At 42.5% G+C, this 15,983-nt stretch overlaps 1 protein-coding gene across 1 annotated transcript in view; it reads right to left on the bottom strand.

Annotated features, from left to right (window-relative positions):
- LOC134982033 (vomeronasal type-2 receptor 26-like) overlaps nucleotides 1-15,983 on the bottom strand; it is a 151,195-nt gene that overhangs the window by 116,626 nt on the left and 18,586 nt on the right. Inside the window, exons 3-5 of the mRNA XM_063948679.1 lie at nucleotides 1,839-2,103; nucleotides 1,374-1,440; nucleotides 723-823 (exon numbers count right to left, since the gene is read on the bottom strand). Coding sequence (XP_063804749.1) covers nucleotides 723-823; nucleotides 1,374-1,440; nucleotides 1,839-2,103 — 433 coding nt within the window. The remainder of the gene's footprint in view (nucleotides 1-722; nucleotides 824-1,373; nucleotides 1,441-1,838; nucleotides 2,104-15,983) is intronic.

The raw sequence follows: 15,983 nt of genomic DNA, 5'->3' as shown, positions 1-15,983 counted from the left end.
GAGTGGTAATCACTCAAGGGATGTCTGTCAAATGCTGCCTTATTGCTAGACTGACATCTCTGGATACACTCATCTTCAATTATAGGGTCATAATAACTACAAAGTAGAGTATTCTTCAGACAATAGCCTATCACATTACCTCCGAACTCCGTAACTACTAGACCTTTGATTTTCTCTGGTTTTAACAAAGTGATAGGCTGATCCTGGGATCCTATAAAGGCATCAATCCTTTCTCCAGAACCAGTTCCAGTCCCACACTCGACTCCTCATGAAAACCTCACAAAAATAGAATGTCCTGAAAAAAAAGTTTGTCAAAGGGAAAAAAGAAAGATAGAACAAAACAAATCTTGCCCATAGCAAATCCATTACGACTGGTCTTTCTGTAGTCCTTTAGTACGCTCAGGTAGTGTTCAACAGTGTCGCCTCTCAGTCTTCACGGAACAAACTCTTGGGTGATATTTCTGCGATCTCACTCCCTTTATGAGTTCCTTCCGGACTACCGACTTTCCTGCAATGAGAATTGATGGACCCAAGTCTGTCTCTCGGGTACTTTCACTGGGATCGTGCTGTCAACAAAACTTGGTACGTTCCTTCCTACCTGTCTAATAGACAACCTGAGCGTAAGATCTATCACATAGTCCCTTGGTTCACAAACAAGACAGTTAGTAGTTGGCATATCAGGAATCAACAGTTTCAAGTTCATTTGTTAAGTTCTAAAATACTGGCTCATCTCGATAAGGTACTGTACTGTCACCTCATTGATGTATTTCTGATCACGGTGCAGATCGATCATGACAGGAGGTTGTCTTCCAAAAAAAAAGCACTAAAGAAACAAAACAAAAATTTTAAAGATGCTGATTCATTAACTGGGGATATGGGAGTTGTTCCGATGCTACATATCACTAGTGGCAGTGTCTATGACCACAATAGTCCAGTTTCAAGCTATCACTTTGCTCCTACTCCTAAGGATACCATATCTGCACACAAAATTCTGCACAATTTTCTTTGCTGTAAACACAGCAGTATTTGTGGTGGCAGGAAATGCCTCTACCCAGTTTGAGAAAACATCAGGGTACACAAATACATATTTCAGATTCCTACAGGGTGTTAACTGTATGAAGTCGATTTGTATTACCGGAAAAGGTCCGTCTGCAGGAGGAATATGGGATGGCTCTGTTGGTGCTACCTTACCAAATGTTCTTTCTCATGCAAGTAAGACAGGTCATTGCTTTCCTGCTTGCCTGAGAAGAGAAACCTGGTGCACACCAGTAAGCTCTTACCAAGTTGCACATACCTTCCTTACCCTAGGGGAGTCAGACTATGTGCTGCCTAAGCTAGGCTTGGGAGATACGTCCTGAGGGCCACTGGCTTACCTTGTCCATCTCTCCAGAGTCCTGAGAACTCCTGACCAAAACCCTTCGCCTTCCAGACCTCCTTTTCCTATAGGGAACACAAATTTGAATCTTAACATAGTTGTTGTGTGTTTGCAAATGTAGAATACCATGAGCATAACTCAAAAAAAGAAAAAAAAACATCTCTAGAGGGAAAAAAAATAGAAAAAGAATATTAGGTCTGCCTTCACTAATGGGCTGTCATTTATGTCTGGTCTTGTAGTAATGGTCTGATTCAGATATTCCATACCATCATGCATATCAGTGTCTATACAAAATTTCCCTTCACCAGTATTCTCATCGTCCACCCTTTGTGCATGGCAAGGCACATTGCAGTAATACTGGTGCCATCGTGCTGATGAGACATACCGGGTTCAGGCAGAACTTTGAAGGACCAATACGGCATGTGGTCTATGAACTGTGAAATCATGTACAAGTACTACGTACCAGGTATTTGACCCTTGTCCTAAGCAACTGTAGGTTATCCCTTGAAAACTTGTGTCCTGCTGGAAGAGACGAAACAGAACCTGTTTTGTATCTGCCAGGGACGACTCAAATGAATCAGCACCCAACAACAAGTCATCAACATATTGTATCAGCACCGACCCACTCTCAGGCTGAAAGGACTGTAAACAGTCATGTAGGGCTCGGGGGAAAATATTAAGGCTGTCACTTGAAACCTTGGGAGAATTGGGTCCATGAAGTGTACCCCCTTTGTGAACGCAAAGATGAAGAATAAACTGTGAAGAAACAGAATAAAGGTTGGTGACAGATAAGTTTGTAGAGGTGGAGAGGATTTTATTAAAATGACAGCTGGATTGGGCACTATGGGGAATTTATTAACTACTTGGTCTACCCCCCTTAAATCTTGTGCTTGCAGTGTCAATACTGGGACTACCTCAGCCATCAATCCAGTGTCCTCTTCATCCTAATTTCATAGGGAACCCGGTATCTGTGAGATGATTTCCTCTAGCTGTGATGGACATGACTCTAGAACAGTGGAATGCAACATTAGTCTTTGAGGAGTTTCTAACATACCTTGTACTTCCTGAGTGGGAGTACAATATATGTATTTCACATTTCAATTAACAAAACAAAATCTCTGTCGATTAAGTTAGTCAGGGGCCACTGCTGCTAGGAAAAAAAGAAAAGGGTTTGCAGAATTAGTGTTTAGCAGTGTTCTTATCCTGACGGAGAATTTTCTAGTACTGCAAAAAAAAAAAAAAAACAACAACAAGCTTCTAGATCATGCGAAGTATTCATTCAATCCTTCTCATCCCATATTAAGGATCTGTACATGGTCCAACAAACATTCCCGAGCTTATCTAGACAAGGGCATTCCTAAAAATAATACTTCTTATGTGGCAATTAAAAATAAATACCCGGGGGTTACCCTATCTTTGTCCGCTTTCCTACTGGGAAATACTAATGTGCGGACAGGATAATCTCCATTTATGACATTACTTTCTTGATTTTTATTTTATTTTTTGGGGAATTTACTATATATGTACTTGAATGACTTCATACTTATCAGTTCCACTGGTCTCAGCCACTTTCCCTACAGGCTACAGCTCCTCTTTTACCGGTTGGATACTCCTCTGAGTGCATGAGAAATGGCTGAAACTAGTCAGGTCACCTTCTCCTCCTAAATAAAACTTTGACGTTCATTAGGACATATATACTGTAGGTGACATTCATATTTTTATTATTATTATTTTCTATAGTTTATATGCTGGCTTCAACTGCTTCCACATCCATATATGGCAGTGTACTTGCTTTCTCTTTTTTTCTTATTCATTGTTGCTACGAGTTCAAATAGTTATGTTTTTGTTCTTGTCTTATATGACTTTGATTAAACATACTACCTGCAATACCTCAGGATCAAAACCACCAATCACTGGAAATGATATTCCACCATTCATATGTACTCAATCATTACAAAAATCCTCTGTGTATGGACCATACTTCCTACTCTTAATATACAGAGTGCACCCTCTTGGTCTCTGCTCCTCAGCCTAAACCTTAGCTCCTGATTGCTTCTTGCATGCCCATTTTGGCTCCCATTGTGGGCTTTTTTCACAAAACACCAAATGGCCCACACAAGATGACGGTGAAAAGTCCCTTTGAGTGCTTTTTACCCACTCCGGCCTCTGCTGGCCAGTACGACGGTCCACTCCATTAGTGACCCCCGCGTACACAGACTAGGCCCTTACCAGACACCTCAGCACTGGAAGTATTTAAGTGTAAACAGCAATAAATTAATACCCCACCTTTTTCAGTGGAGGTTACAGGCCTGCTACTTTTGGGTTTCTATCAACTGGAATTTTCTTGGGTGAGAAACAACTTATAGATCACCCTTTCCAATTAATGTCCACCAGGAATATTTCCTGAGAGTCAGCGAAAAATTCCTTTACTTTACACAAATCACGTCTGTGTATGCTTTACACAGCGCATATGATGACACAATTGTGCAGAATTACGCAAATTATATCACATTGCACTGCATATCACACACACACATACACACATGTGGTCCAACTGCACAGCTTATGGATACTTGTTATCTGTACACCCTATGTTCATGGGAGTCGAATCAACAAGCTGCGCTCCACAGCCGGAGTGTAACACCAACCCTTTGGTCAACATATCACGCTCCTCTGCACATTTTTACCTTGAAAAAGAACACACACACACATCATGTGCCTAAAATACCAATAAAACGTAAGGTTGCTAACCTCCCACCACCGAGCCTCTGCTAACCCAGTGTCTCAACGACAAGATCCCGCTTTGTCCTGGTTCAATCCACTCACACTTACTTTTCAACAACCCATACTTTTAGATTATCTGTACTGAAAAAAAAGTAATTTACCAGTAATTGATAACACCCCCCCCTTAAAGGTATTACACTTTAAACAAAGTATTATAGTAATGTGCTTTAAAATCGGAAAGTTACCTGTTAAAATGTTTTTTATCCCACCTTAACAATCAATTTCTATTATGCGGCTAACTTCTGCTTGTGTAAATACACTAGAGATGAGCGGGTTCGGTTTCTTTGAATCCGAACCCGCACGAACTTCACTTTTTTTTCCACGGGTCCGAGCGACTCGGATCTTCCCGCCTTGCTCGGTTAACCCGAGCGCGCCCGAACGTCATCATGACGCTGTCGGATTCTCGCGAGGCTCGGATTCTATCGCGAGACTCGGATTCTATATAAGGAGCCGCGCGTCGCCGCCATTTTCACTCGTGCATTGAGATTGATAGGGAGATAGATAGATAGATTAGATAGAGAGAGATTGTGCAGAGTCGCAGACAGAGTTAGTTTACCACAGTCAGTGACCAGTGCAGTTGCTAGTTAACTTTTATTTAATATAATATATCCGTTCACTTCTCTCTGCTATATCCGTTCTCTGCCTGAAAAAAAAAACGATACACAGCACAGTCAGTCACACAGTGTGACTCAGTCTGTGTGCACTCAGCTCAGCCCAGTGTGCTGCACAGTCATCAATGTATAAATTAAAAGCTTATAATTAATTGTGGGGGAGACTGGGGAGCACTGCAGGTTGTTAGCAGGAGCCAGGAGTACAATTATATTAATTAACAGTGCACACTTTTGCTGCAGGAGTGGTGACCAGTGCCTGACCACCAGTATAGTATTGTTGTATACTACTAATATCTCTTTAAATATCAACCAGTCTATATTAGCAGCAGACACAGTACAGTGCGGTAGTTCACGGCTGTGGCTACCTCTGTGTCGGCACACGGCAGGCAGTCCGTCCGACCAGAATTGTATTATTTATTATTATATACCTACCACCTAACCGTGGTTTTTTTTTCATTCTTTATACCGTCATAGTGTCATCCTAATTGTTACGAGTATACTACTATCTCTTTATCAACCAGTGTACAGTGCGGTAGTTCACGGCTGTGGCTACCTCTGTGTCGGCACACGGCAGGCAGTCCGTCCGACCAGAATTGTATTATTTATTATTATATACCTACCACCTAACCGTGGTTTTTTTTTCATTCTTTATACCGTCATAGTGTCATCCTAATTGTTACGAGTATACTACTATCTCTTTATCAACCAGTGTACAGTGCGGTAGTTCACGGCTGTGGCTACCTCTGTGTCGGCACACGGCAGGCAGTCCGTCCGACCAGAATTGTATTATTTATTATTATATACCTACCACCTAACCGTGGTTTTTTTTTCATTCTTTATACCGTCATAGTGTCATCCTAATTGTTACGAGTATACTACTATCTCTTTATCAACCAGTGTACAGTGCGGTAGTTCACGGCTGTGGCTACCTCTGTGTCGGCACACGGCAGGCAGTCCGTCCGACCAGAATTGTATTATTTATTATTATATACCTACCACCTAACCGTGGTTTTTTTTTCATTCTTTATACCGTCATAGTGTCATCCTAATTGTTACGAGTATACTACTATCTCTTTATCAACCAGTGTACAGTGCGGTAGTTCACGGCTGTGGCTACCTCTGTGTCGGCACACGGCAGGCAGTCCGTCCGACCAGAATTGTATTATTTATTATTATATACCTACCACCTAACCGTGGTTTTTTTTTCATTCTTTATACCGTCATAGTGTCATCCTAATTGTTACGAGTATACTACTATCTCTTTATCAACCAGTGTACAGTGCGGTAGTTCACGGCTGTGGCTACCTCTGTGTCGGCACACGGCAGGCAGTCCGTCCGACCAGAATTGTATTATTTATTATTATATACCTACCACCTAACCGTGGTTTTTTTTTCATTCTTTATACCGTCATAGTGTCATCCTAATTGTTACGAGTATACTACTATCTCTTTATCAACCAGTGTACAGTGCGGTAGTTCACGGCTGTGGCTACCTCTGTGTCGGCACACGGCAGGCAGTCCGTCCGACCAGAATTGTATTATTTATTATTATATACCTACCACCTAACCGTGGTTTTTTTTTCATTCTTTATACCGTCATAGTGTCATCCTAATTGTTACGAGTATACTACTATCTCTTTATCAACCAGTGTACAGTGCGGTAGTTCACGGCTGTGGCTACCTCTGTGTCGGCACACGGCAGGCAGTCCGTCCGACCAGAATTGTATTATTTATTATTATATACCTACCACCTAACCGTGGTTTTTTTTTCATTCTTTATACCGTCATAGTGTCATCCTAATTGTTACGAGTATACTACTATCTCTTTATCAACCAGTGTACAGTGCGGTAGTTCACGGCTGTGGCTACCTCTGTGTCGGCACACGGCAGGCAGTCCATCCGACCAGAATTGTATTATTTATTATTATATACCTACCACCTAACCGTGGTTTTTTTTTCATTCTTTATACCGTCATAGTGTCATCCTAATTGTTACGAGTATACTACTATCTCTTTATCAACCAGTGTACAGTGCGGTAGTTCACGGCTGTGGCTACCTCTGTGTCGGCACACGGCAGGCAGTCCGTCCGACCAGAATTGTATTATTTATTATTATATACCTACCACCTAACCGTGGTTTTTTTTTCATTCTTTATACCGTCATAGTGTCATCCTAATTGTTACGAGTATACTACTATCTCTTTATCAACCAGTGTACAGTGCGGTAGTTCACGGCTGTGGCTACCTCTGTGTCGGCACACGGCAGGCAGTCCGTCCGACCAGAATTGTATTATTTATTATTATATACCTACCACCTAACCGTGGTTTTTTTTTCATTCTTTATACCGTCATAGTGTCATCCTAATTGTTACGAGTATACTACTATCTCTTTATCAACCAGTGTACAGTGCGGTAGTTCACGGCTGTGGCTACCTCTGTGTCGGCACACGGCAGGCAGTCCGTCCGACCAGAATTGTATTATTTATTATTATATACCTACCACCTAACCGTGGTTTTTTTTTCATTCTTTATACCGTCATAGTGTCATCCTAATTGTTACGAGTATACTACTATCTCTTTATCAACCAGTGTACAGTGCGGTAGTTCACGGCTGTGGCTACCTCTGTGTCGGCACACGGCAGGCAGTCCGTCCGACCAGAATTGTATTATTTATTATTATATACCTACCACCTAACCGTGGTTTTTTTTTCATTCTTTATACCGTCATAGTGTCATCCTAATTGTTACGAGTATACTACTATCTCTTTATCAACCAGTGTACAGTGCGGTAGTTCACGGCTGTGGCTACCTCTGTGTCGGCAGTCGGCAGGCAGTCCGTCCATCCATAATTGTATTATTATTATAATATATACCACCTAACCGTGGTTTTTTTTTCATTCTTTATACCGTCATAGTGTCATACTAGTTGTTACGAGTATACTACTATCTCTTTATCAACCAGTGTACAGTGCGGTAGTTCACGGCTGTGGCTACCTCTGTGTCGGCAGTCGGCAGGCAGTCCGTCCATCCATAATTGTATTATTATTATAATATATACCACCTAACCGTGGTTTTTTTATACCACCTAACCGTGGCAGTCCGTCCATAATTGTATACTAGTATCCAATCCATCCATCTCCATTGTTTACCTGAGGTGCCTTTTAGTTCTGCCTATAAAATATGGAGAACAAAAAAGTTGAGGTTCCAAAATTAGGGAAAGATCAAGATCCACTTCCACCTCGTGCTGAAGCTGCTGCCACTAGTCATGGCCGAGACGATGAAATGCCAGCAACGTCGTCTGCCAAGGCCGATGCCCAATGTCATAGTACAGAGCATGTCAAATCCAAAACACCAAATATCAGAAAAAAAAGGACTCCAAAACCTAAAATAAAATTGTCGGAGGAGAAGCGTAAACTTGCCAATATGCCATTTACCACACGGAGTGGCAAGGAACGGCTGAGGCCCTGGCCTATGTTCATGGCTAGTGGTTCAGCTTCACATGAGGATGGAAGCACTCAGCCTCTCGCTAGAAAACTGAAAAGACTCAAGCTGGCAAAAGCACCGCAAAGAACTGTGCGTTCTTTGAAATCCCAAATCCACAAGGAGAGTCCAATTGTGTCGTTTGCGATGCCTGACCTTCCCAACACTGGACGTGAAGAGCATGCGCCTTCCACTATTTGCATGCCCCCTGCAAGTGCTGGAAGGAGCACCCGCAGTCCAGTTCCTGATAGTCAGATTGAAGATGTCAGTGTTGAAGTACACCAGGATGAGGAGGATATGGGTGTTGCTGGCGCTGGGGAGGAAATTGACCAGGAGGATTCTGATGGTGAGGTGGTTTGTTTAAGTCAGGCACCCGGGGAGACACCTGTTGTCCGTGGGAGGAATATGGCCGTTGACATGCCAGGTGAAAATACCAAAAAAATCAGCTCTTCGGTGTGGAGGTATTTCACCAGAAATGCGGACAACAGGTGTCAAGCCGTGTGTTCCCTTTGTCAAGCTGTAATAAGTAGGGGTAAGGACGTTAACCACCTCGGAACATCCTCCCTTATACGTCACCTGCAGCGCATTCATAATAAGTCAGTGACAAGTTCAAAAACTTTGGGTGACAGCGGAAGCAGTCCACTGACCAGTAAATCCCTTCCTCTTGTAACCAAGCTCACGCAAACCACCCCACCAACTCCCTCAGTGTCAATTTCCTCCTTCCCCAGGAATGCCAATAGTCCTGCAGGCCATGTCACTGGCAAGTCTGACGAGTCCTCTCCTGCCTGGGATTCCTCCGATGCATCCTTGCGTGTAACGCCTACTGCTGCTGGCGCTGCTGTTGTTGCCGCTGGGAGTCGATGGTCATCCCAGAGGGGAAGTCGTAAGCCCACTTGTACTACTTCCAGTAAGCAATTGACTGTTCAACAGTCCTTTGCGAGGAAGATGAAATATCACAGCAGTCATCCTACTGCAAAGCGGATAACTGAGGCCTTGGCATCCTGGGTGGTGAGAAACGTGGTTCCGGTATCCATCATTACTGCAGAGCCAACTAGAGACTTGTTGGAGGTACTGTGTCCCCGGTACCAAATACCATCTAGGTTCCATTTCTCTAGGCAGGCGATACCGAAAATGTACACAGACCTCAGAAAAAGAGTCACCAGTGTCCTAAAAAATGCAGCTGTACCCAATGTCCACTTAACCACGGACATGTGGACAAGTGGAGCAGGGCAGGGTCAGGACTATATGACTGTGACAGCCCACTGGGTAGATGTATGGACTCCCGCCGCAAGAACAGCAGCGGCGGCACCAGTAGCAGCATCTCGCAAACGCCAACTCTTTCCTAGGCAGGCTACGCTTTGTATCACCGCTTTCCAGAATACGCACACAGCTGAAAACCTCTTACGGCAACTGAGGAAGATCATCGCGGAATGGCTTACCCCAATTGGACTCTCCTGTGGATTTGTGGCATCGGACAACGCCAGCAATATTGTGTGTGCATTAAATCTGGGCCAATTCCAGCACGTCCCATGTTTTGCACATACCTTGAATTTGGTGGTGCAGAATTTTTTAAAAAACGACAGGGGCGTGCAAGAGATGCTGTCGGTGGCCAGAAGAATTGCGGGACACTTTCGGCGTACAGGCACCACGTACAGAAAACTGGAGCACCACCAAAAACTACTGAACCTGCCCTGCCATCATCTGAAGCAAGAAGTGGTAACGAGGTGGAATTCAACCCTCTATATGCTTCAGAGGTTGGAGGAGCAGCAAAAGGCCATTCAAGCCTATACAATTGAGCACGATATAGTAGGTGGAATGCACCTGTCTCAAGTGCAGTGGAGAATGATTTCAACGTTGTGCAAGGTTCTGATGCCCTTTGAACTTGCCACACGTGAAGTCAGTTCAGACACTGCCAGCCTGAGTCAGGTCATTCCCCTCATCAGGCTTTTGCAGAAGAAGCTGGAGGCATTGAAGGAGGAGCTAACACGGAGCGATTCCGCTAGGCATGTGGGACTTGTGGATGCAGCCCTTAATTCGCTTAACAAGGATTCACGGGTGGTCAATCTGTTGAAATCAGAGCACTACATTTTGGCCACCGTGCTCGATCCTAGATTTAAAGCCTACCTTGGATCTCTCTTTCCGGCAGACACAGGTCTGCTGGGGTTGAAAGACCTGCTGGTGACAAAATTGTCAAGTCAAGCGGAACGCGACCTGTCAACATCTCCTCCTTCACATTCTCCCGCAACTGGGGGTGCGAGGAAAAGGCTCAGAATTCCGAGCCCACCCGCTGGCGGTGATGCAGGGCAGTCTGGAGCGACTGCTGATGCTGACATCTGGTCCGGACTGAAGGACCTGACAACGATTACGGACATGTCGTCTACTGTCACTGCATATGATTCTCTCAACATTGATAGAATGGTGGAGGATTATATGAGTGACCGCATCCAAGTAGGCACGTCACACAGTCCGTACTTATACTGGCAGGAAAAAGAGGCAATTTGGAGGCCCTTGCACAAACTGGCTTTATTCTACCTAAGTTGCCCTCCCACAAGTGTGTACTCCGAAAGAGTGTTTAGTGCCGCCGCTCACCTTGTCAGCAATCGGCGTACGAGGTTACATCCAGAAAATGTGGAGAAGATGATGTTCATTAAAATGAATTATAATCAATTCCTCCGCGGAGACATTGACCAGCAGCAATTGCCTCCACAAAGTACACAGGGAGCTGAGATGGTGGATTCCAGTGGGGACGAATTGATAATCTGTGAGGAGGGGGATGTACACGGTGATATATCGGAGGGTGAAGATGAGGTGGACATCTTGCCTCTGTAGAGCCAGTTTGTGCAAGGAGAGATTAATTGCTTCTTTTTTGGGGGGGGTCCAAACCAACCCGTCATATCAGTCACAGTCGTGTGGCAGACCCTGTCACTGAAATGATGGGTTGGTTAAAGTGTGCATGTCCTGTTTTGTTTATACAACATAAGGGTGGGTGGGAGGGCCCAAGGATAATTCCATCTTGCACCTCTTTTTTCTTTTCTTTTTCTTTGCATCATGTGCTGATTGGGGAGGGTTTTTTGGAAGGGACATCCTGCGTGACACTGCAGTGCCACTCCTAGATGGGCCCGGTGTTTGTGTCGGCCACTAGGGTCGCTAATCTTACTCACACAGCTACCTCATTGCGCCTCTTTTTTTCTTTGCGTCATGTGCTGTTTGGGGAGGGTTTTTTGGAAGGGACATCCTGCGTGACACTGCAGTGCCACTCCTAGATGTGCCCGGTGTTTGTGTCGGCCACTAGGGTCGCTAATCTTACTCACACAGTCAGCTACCTCATTGCGCCTCTTTTTTTCTTTGCGTCATGTGCTGTTTGGGGAGGGTTTTTTGGAAGGGCCATCCTGCGTGACACTGCAGTGCCACTCCTAGATGGGCCCGGTGTTTGTGTCGGCCACTAGGGTCGCTTATCTTACTCACACAGCGACCTCGGTGCAAATTTTAGGACTAAAAATAATATTGTGAGGTGTGATGTGTTCAGAATAGGCTGAAAATGAGTGTAAATTATGTTTTTTGAGGTTAATAATACTTTGGGATCAAAATTACCCCCAAATTCTATGATTTAAGCTGTTTTTTAGGGTTTTTTTAAAAAAACACCCGAATCCAAAACACACCCGAATCCGACAAAAAAAATTCGGTGAGGTTTTGCCAAAACGCGGTCGAACCCAAAACACGGCCGCGGAACCGAACCCAAAACCAAAACACAAAACCCGAAAAATTTCCGGCGCTCATCTCTAAAATACACACTCATGTTTCCTGCCTGTGCATCCACGTACTATTGTACTATGACACGTGTATACTTGCGTATGCAAATGTGTATCGCTGCATACCTTTGCACGCAGCTTGCCACACTCTGTTACCCAACTTTACAACAATAAACAATTAAAAAAAAACTTTTTTTGTATTGTGTAGTAGTAGTAGTTAGATAAATGCTTCCATGTTCCTTTGAGCACCGGAAGTTCCCTCCCGGAATGCTTCTGCTATGTGTTACCTAAACTTTTAGGTAGCACTTATGAAATGCAAATATTTTGTGAATTTTCATTAACAATAACACTTTAACAATCATTTTTAAAACACTTGAATATAATATGGCTATTGACTATCATTTAAATGCTATGATTCAGATTGGATAGCTATCTTGCAGAACATATGATGATATAAATACCAATATAATAATAATAATAATAATAATAATAATAATAATAATAATAATATAATAATATATATATATATATATATATATATATATATATATATACTCATTATTTATTGCACTTCTTTGAAACCCCTCACACAGCATATGTATTCACACACACATACTAAATTAATGTAATTTTCTACAGAGCCTCTAATTTGCATATCAACAGATGGTCACATGCTTATTGTCCAGGCTGGTTGAACAGGTTAATTAACATTTCAATTGAGCAAGCAGAGGGTTAACAAATCCTGGAGAAAAAAAAACTCTTCATCTGTGTGTAATTTTTACATCAAGTATTTATTTATTATTATTTCTCTCTCTAGGCCCAATTGAAACACTATTTAGAATTGACTATGCCATGGGTTAGTTAAATTCATTGGTAGCTTTTAAATGGTGTTGGATTTGTACATACATATTGCTTATTTGTGACAAAGGAAACAGATTGTTTAACAACCTGAAAGTCAGCTGTTAGCTAGGTGGATAGGGAGTGACCTTATGTACCTATAATGGCCACTGCTCCTCCCCCTTCCCAAGCCATGTGCATAGACAAAATGGTGGTCACACCATGTGGCCAGAATACCATGTGGCTAGCTCTTTTGTCACAAATAAATCCCAATTTATACCAGCACCGGTAGTTGCCCTAAGATACAATTCCCACTGCATGGTAACAACAATTACACACAATTTTTCAGCACGACCAAAGCTTTTCTGGTTCAGGCCTACGTTAGCAGTATGCGAATAGGCCTCAGCATGCTTTCACAGCTGTATCATACCTATGTACCAACTTTTACATACTTTTTAAATTTACTTAATAGATAAACAATCCAATTTGAATCGAACACAATATGATTTATTGAACTTTGTTTAGCAACAATAAAAGCTGTAGCATTTCAAATATTGTGCATTTTTGTCACACTCAAACAACAAAGAAATATATTGTCCCCTGATTGATATCAACAACTTACTGACAACACAAAAAAAATGGCATGCAGTTCAGCAGCATTTAGATGCGTCCACCTTTAGCTGGTATACCACAGTAGCATCTGTACAGTGCAACATTAAGTACATGATATCCCGGATGAGCACCCAACTGAGAAGTTCAGATTATCTCTAATAAATATTTGAAATGCCAGTGTTAATATATGCTTCGGACGCAAGGCACATCTTATTACCATATATGATAAAAGTGTGCTGTACGTCACTTACTCTACATCCCTTAAGAGAAAACAAGAACTCGCACACATTGTATTACTGAGGTCCAATGCTCAGAGATGTATATATTTGATATTAAAAGGGTATGCATACCATATAACACATGTACAGTACATACATGGTTACAGTGTTACAATTACAGAAGAAGCAATTGTAGCTACATAAGGATCAATAACAGCCAGCATAATTCCCCCTGTCCCATGCTCAATGCATATTCTGCTTCACCTTTGAATCTGCCCCAACAGCAACTAACAAAACAACACAGAACTTCTTGGGTGAGAGAAAATACCTATATTCTGTGCATTGGGGAAAGTACATGTCTGGGACTGAGTCTTCTGTTATTGGTCCAGGGGAGGGTGATCTCTCATTCATGATGTGTTATTGGTCAGTTCATACGCAAGTAACGTCCTGCCTTGAAGATGACATCATAGGGATTAGCCATGCTGTCTTCCAGGAAGTTCTTTGTTCACTTTAGAATTGTGGCTTCATATTCCTACATTTAATAATAACTAATTGTTGCAATGTGCTACAATCTACCCATTGCTAAAAAATGAACACACTCATTCCTATGATAATTTTGACACCAAGCATGATATGTTTAACTTGTTACATTCCAATAATACACATATATGAGATGGTATTACTCTCCTATATAAATACATTATAATGTCTGGTGCTTGACATGTTTAATTTATGTGTTGTATGAAATATGTGTTGAATATATCTTTCTGGCTTGTCTGTGTGAATGCGTTTGCTACCATATATCGCTGTGCAAGCTGCATGTATGCGCACATACAGGGACCCATCTATTTGGAGTTTGTATTTGCTGTGTATGTAATATTTTTGACTTTGACATTTCTCTACTAAAAAATGAGATTATGCAAATGCAGAGGGCACAGTGTGTGAGTAGTACTAGAGAAGTGTCCAGAGGAATCAGATAACCAGGTTATCAAGGAGAAGTCATAAAGCGAAGTCAGAATAAAGCTGGAAAAGAACACGGAGTAGCAATCAGCAGTCTGGATTAGTAACACTGGAGCACAGGAAAAACAGCCTGACATTTGGACAGTACTCTATTAGCAAAGTGGGGAATGATAGATTTGAATTTTTCACTAAGTGCCACGACACATGACTGCACACATAAATCTGGTAGGGGTTTTAGTTGGCATCCCGATGATAGGATGCCAATGGTTAGAAGACTGGTACCGGAATCCCGACACCACTGAAAAACCTGATGCCGGAATCTCAGCAGTCATAATCCCAAATGTACAGTAAGTATGCCGGGGAAGGTTACAGTTAGGCTGTGGGGAGAAGTTGTGTTCATTTTAATCACTAGTGGGAGGGGTGGGAAAGGTTTAGGCTGTGAGATGGGAGGGTTAGGACTAGGCTACGAAGGTGATGGCTGTGGTTGGGGGAAAAGTGAGGGGTAGTGTTAGTATGCTAAATAAAAAGTGTTGGGATTCTGATATTTGGGATGCCATTATTAGGCTTCTGACCATCTGCATCAAACCTGCCAGGAACCTTTACTAGACCCTCTGTAAGAGAGCTGTGTACCCACTCTAGCCCACAGCATGCTGCTAATACAGACACAAGGGTGTCGTCACCAACTTCACCGGGCCCAATATGTAAACCCTGAGTTCTGGCACTATTTTATATGGTGTATTTATGCAAATGCAGCTCATGCAGACCATCAAGAAAGCATATATACAACTAATAAAAGGCAGATACAAGTACTCAGGAATGATGACTTGAAGTAAACCAGATGCAAATGCTGGTGATGCAGAGGCATAGGCATCCATGATGGGGACAACTTTCTCTATGTATGAATATATGGTGTGGGATCTAAATGTGGACCCTCAGTTGGGTAACGGCTAGGTGTGCTCTTATGTGTGTCAGGACCCCTGGTCTGAGCTCAGTACCAGCTAGTGAGAACAACCATAGGATAAACATAGGATAACTCTGTGGTTTCAAGATTTTCTGATTTACTTGTAAAGTGGTTCCATATTTGTAGCACATTACATGGGTGAATTCCTCTTACTGTTTCTTGCTAAAATGTTCCTCTTAGAGTTTCACAGTAAAGCTCCTAGGCTACTTGTAAGTTTCTGCTAATGAATAAGCTTAAACTAGTAGTAAAATGGTGACTGAAGAAAAACATGGCTGCTGACTATAAAATCACATTTCTCATTTCCCATCTTTTTATTATTACATAGCCTATTACCTTTTATCTGCCTGAGATCACGGTCTTGCGTTGTATCAACAGGTGCTCATACATACTGTATAC

This window comes from Pseudophryne corroboree, assembly GCF_028390025.1.
Source record: "Pseudophryne corroboree isolate aPseCor3 chromosome 1 unlocalized genomic scaffold, aPseCor3.hap2 SUPER_1_unloc_6, whole genome shotgun sequence".
In the NCBI taxonomy this organism is placed as follows: domain Eukaryota; kingdom Metazoa; phylum Chordata; class Amphibia; order Anura; family Myobatrachidae; genus Pseudophryne; species Pseudophryne corroboree.
This window is presented reverse-complemented; position numbering and strand designations above follow the sequence as displayed.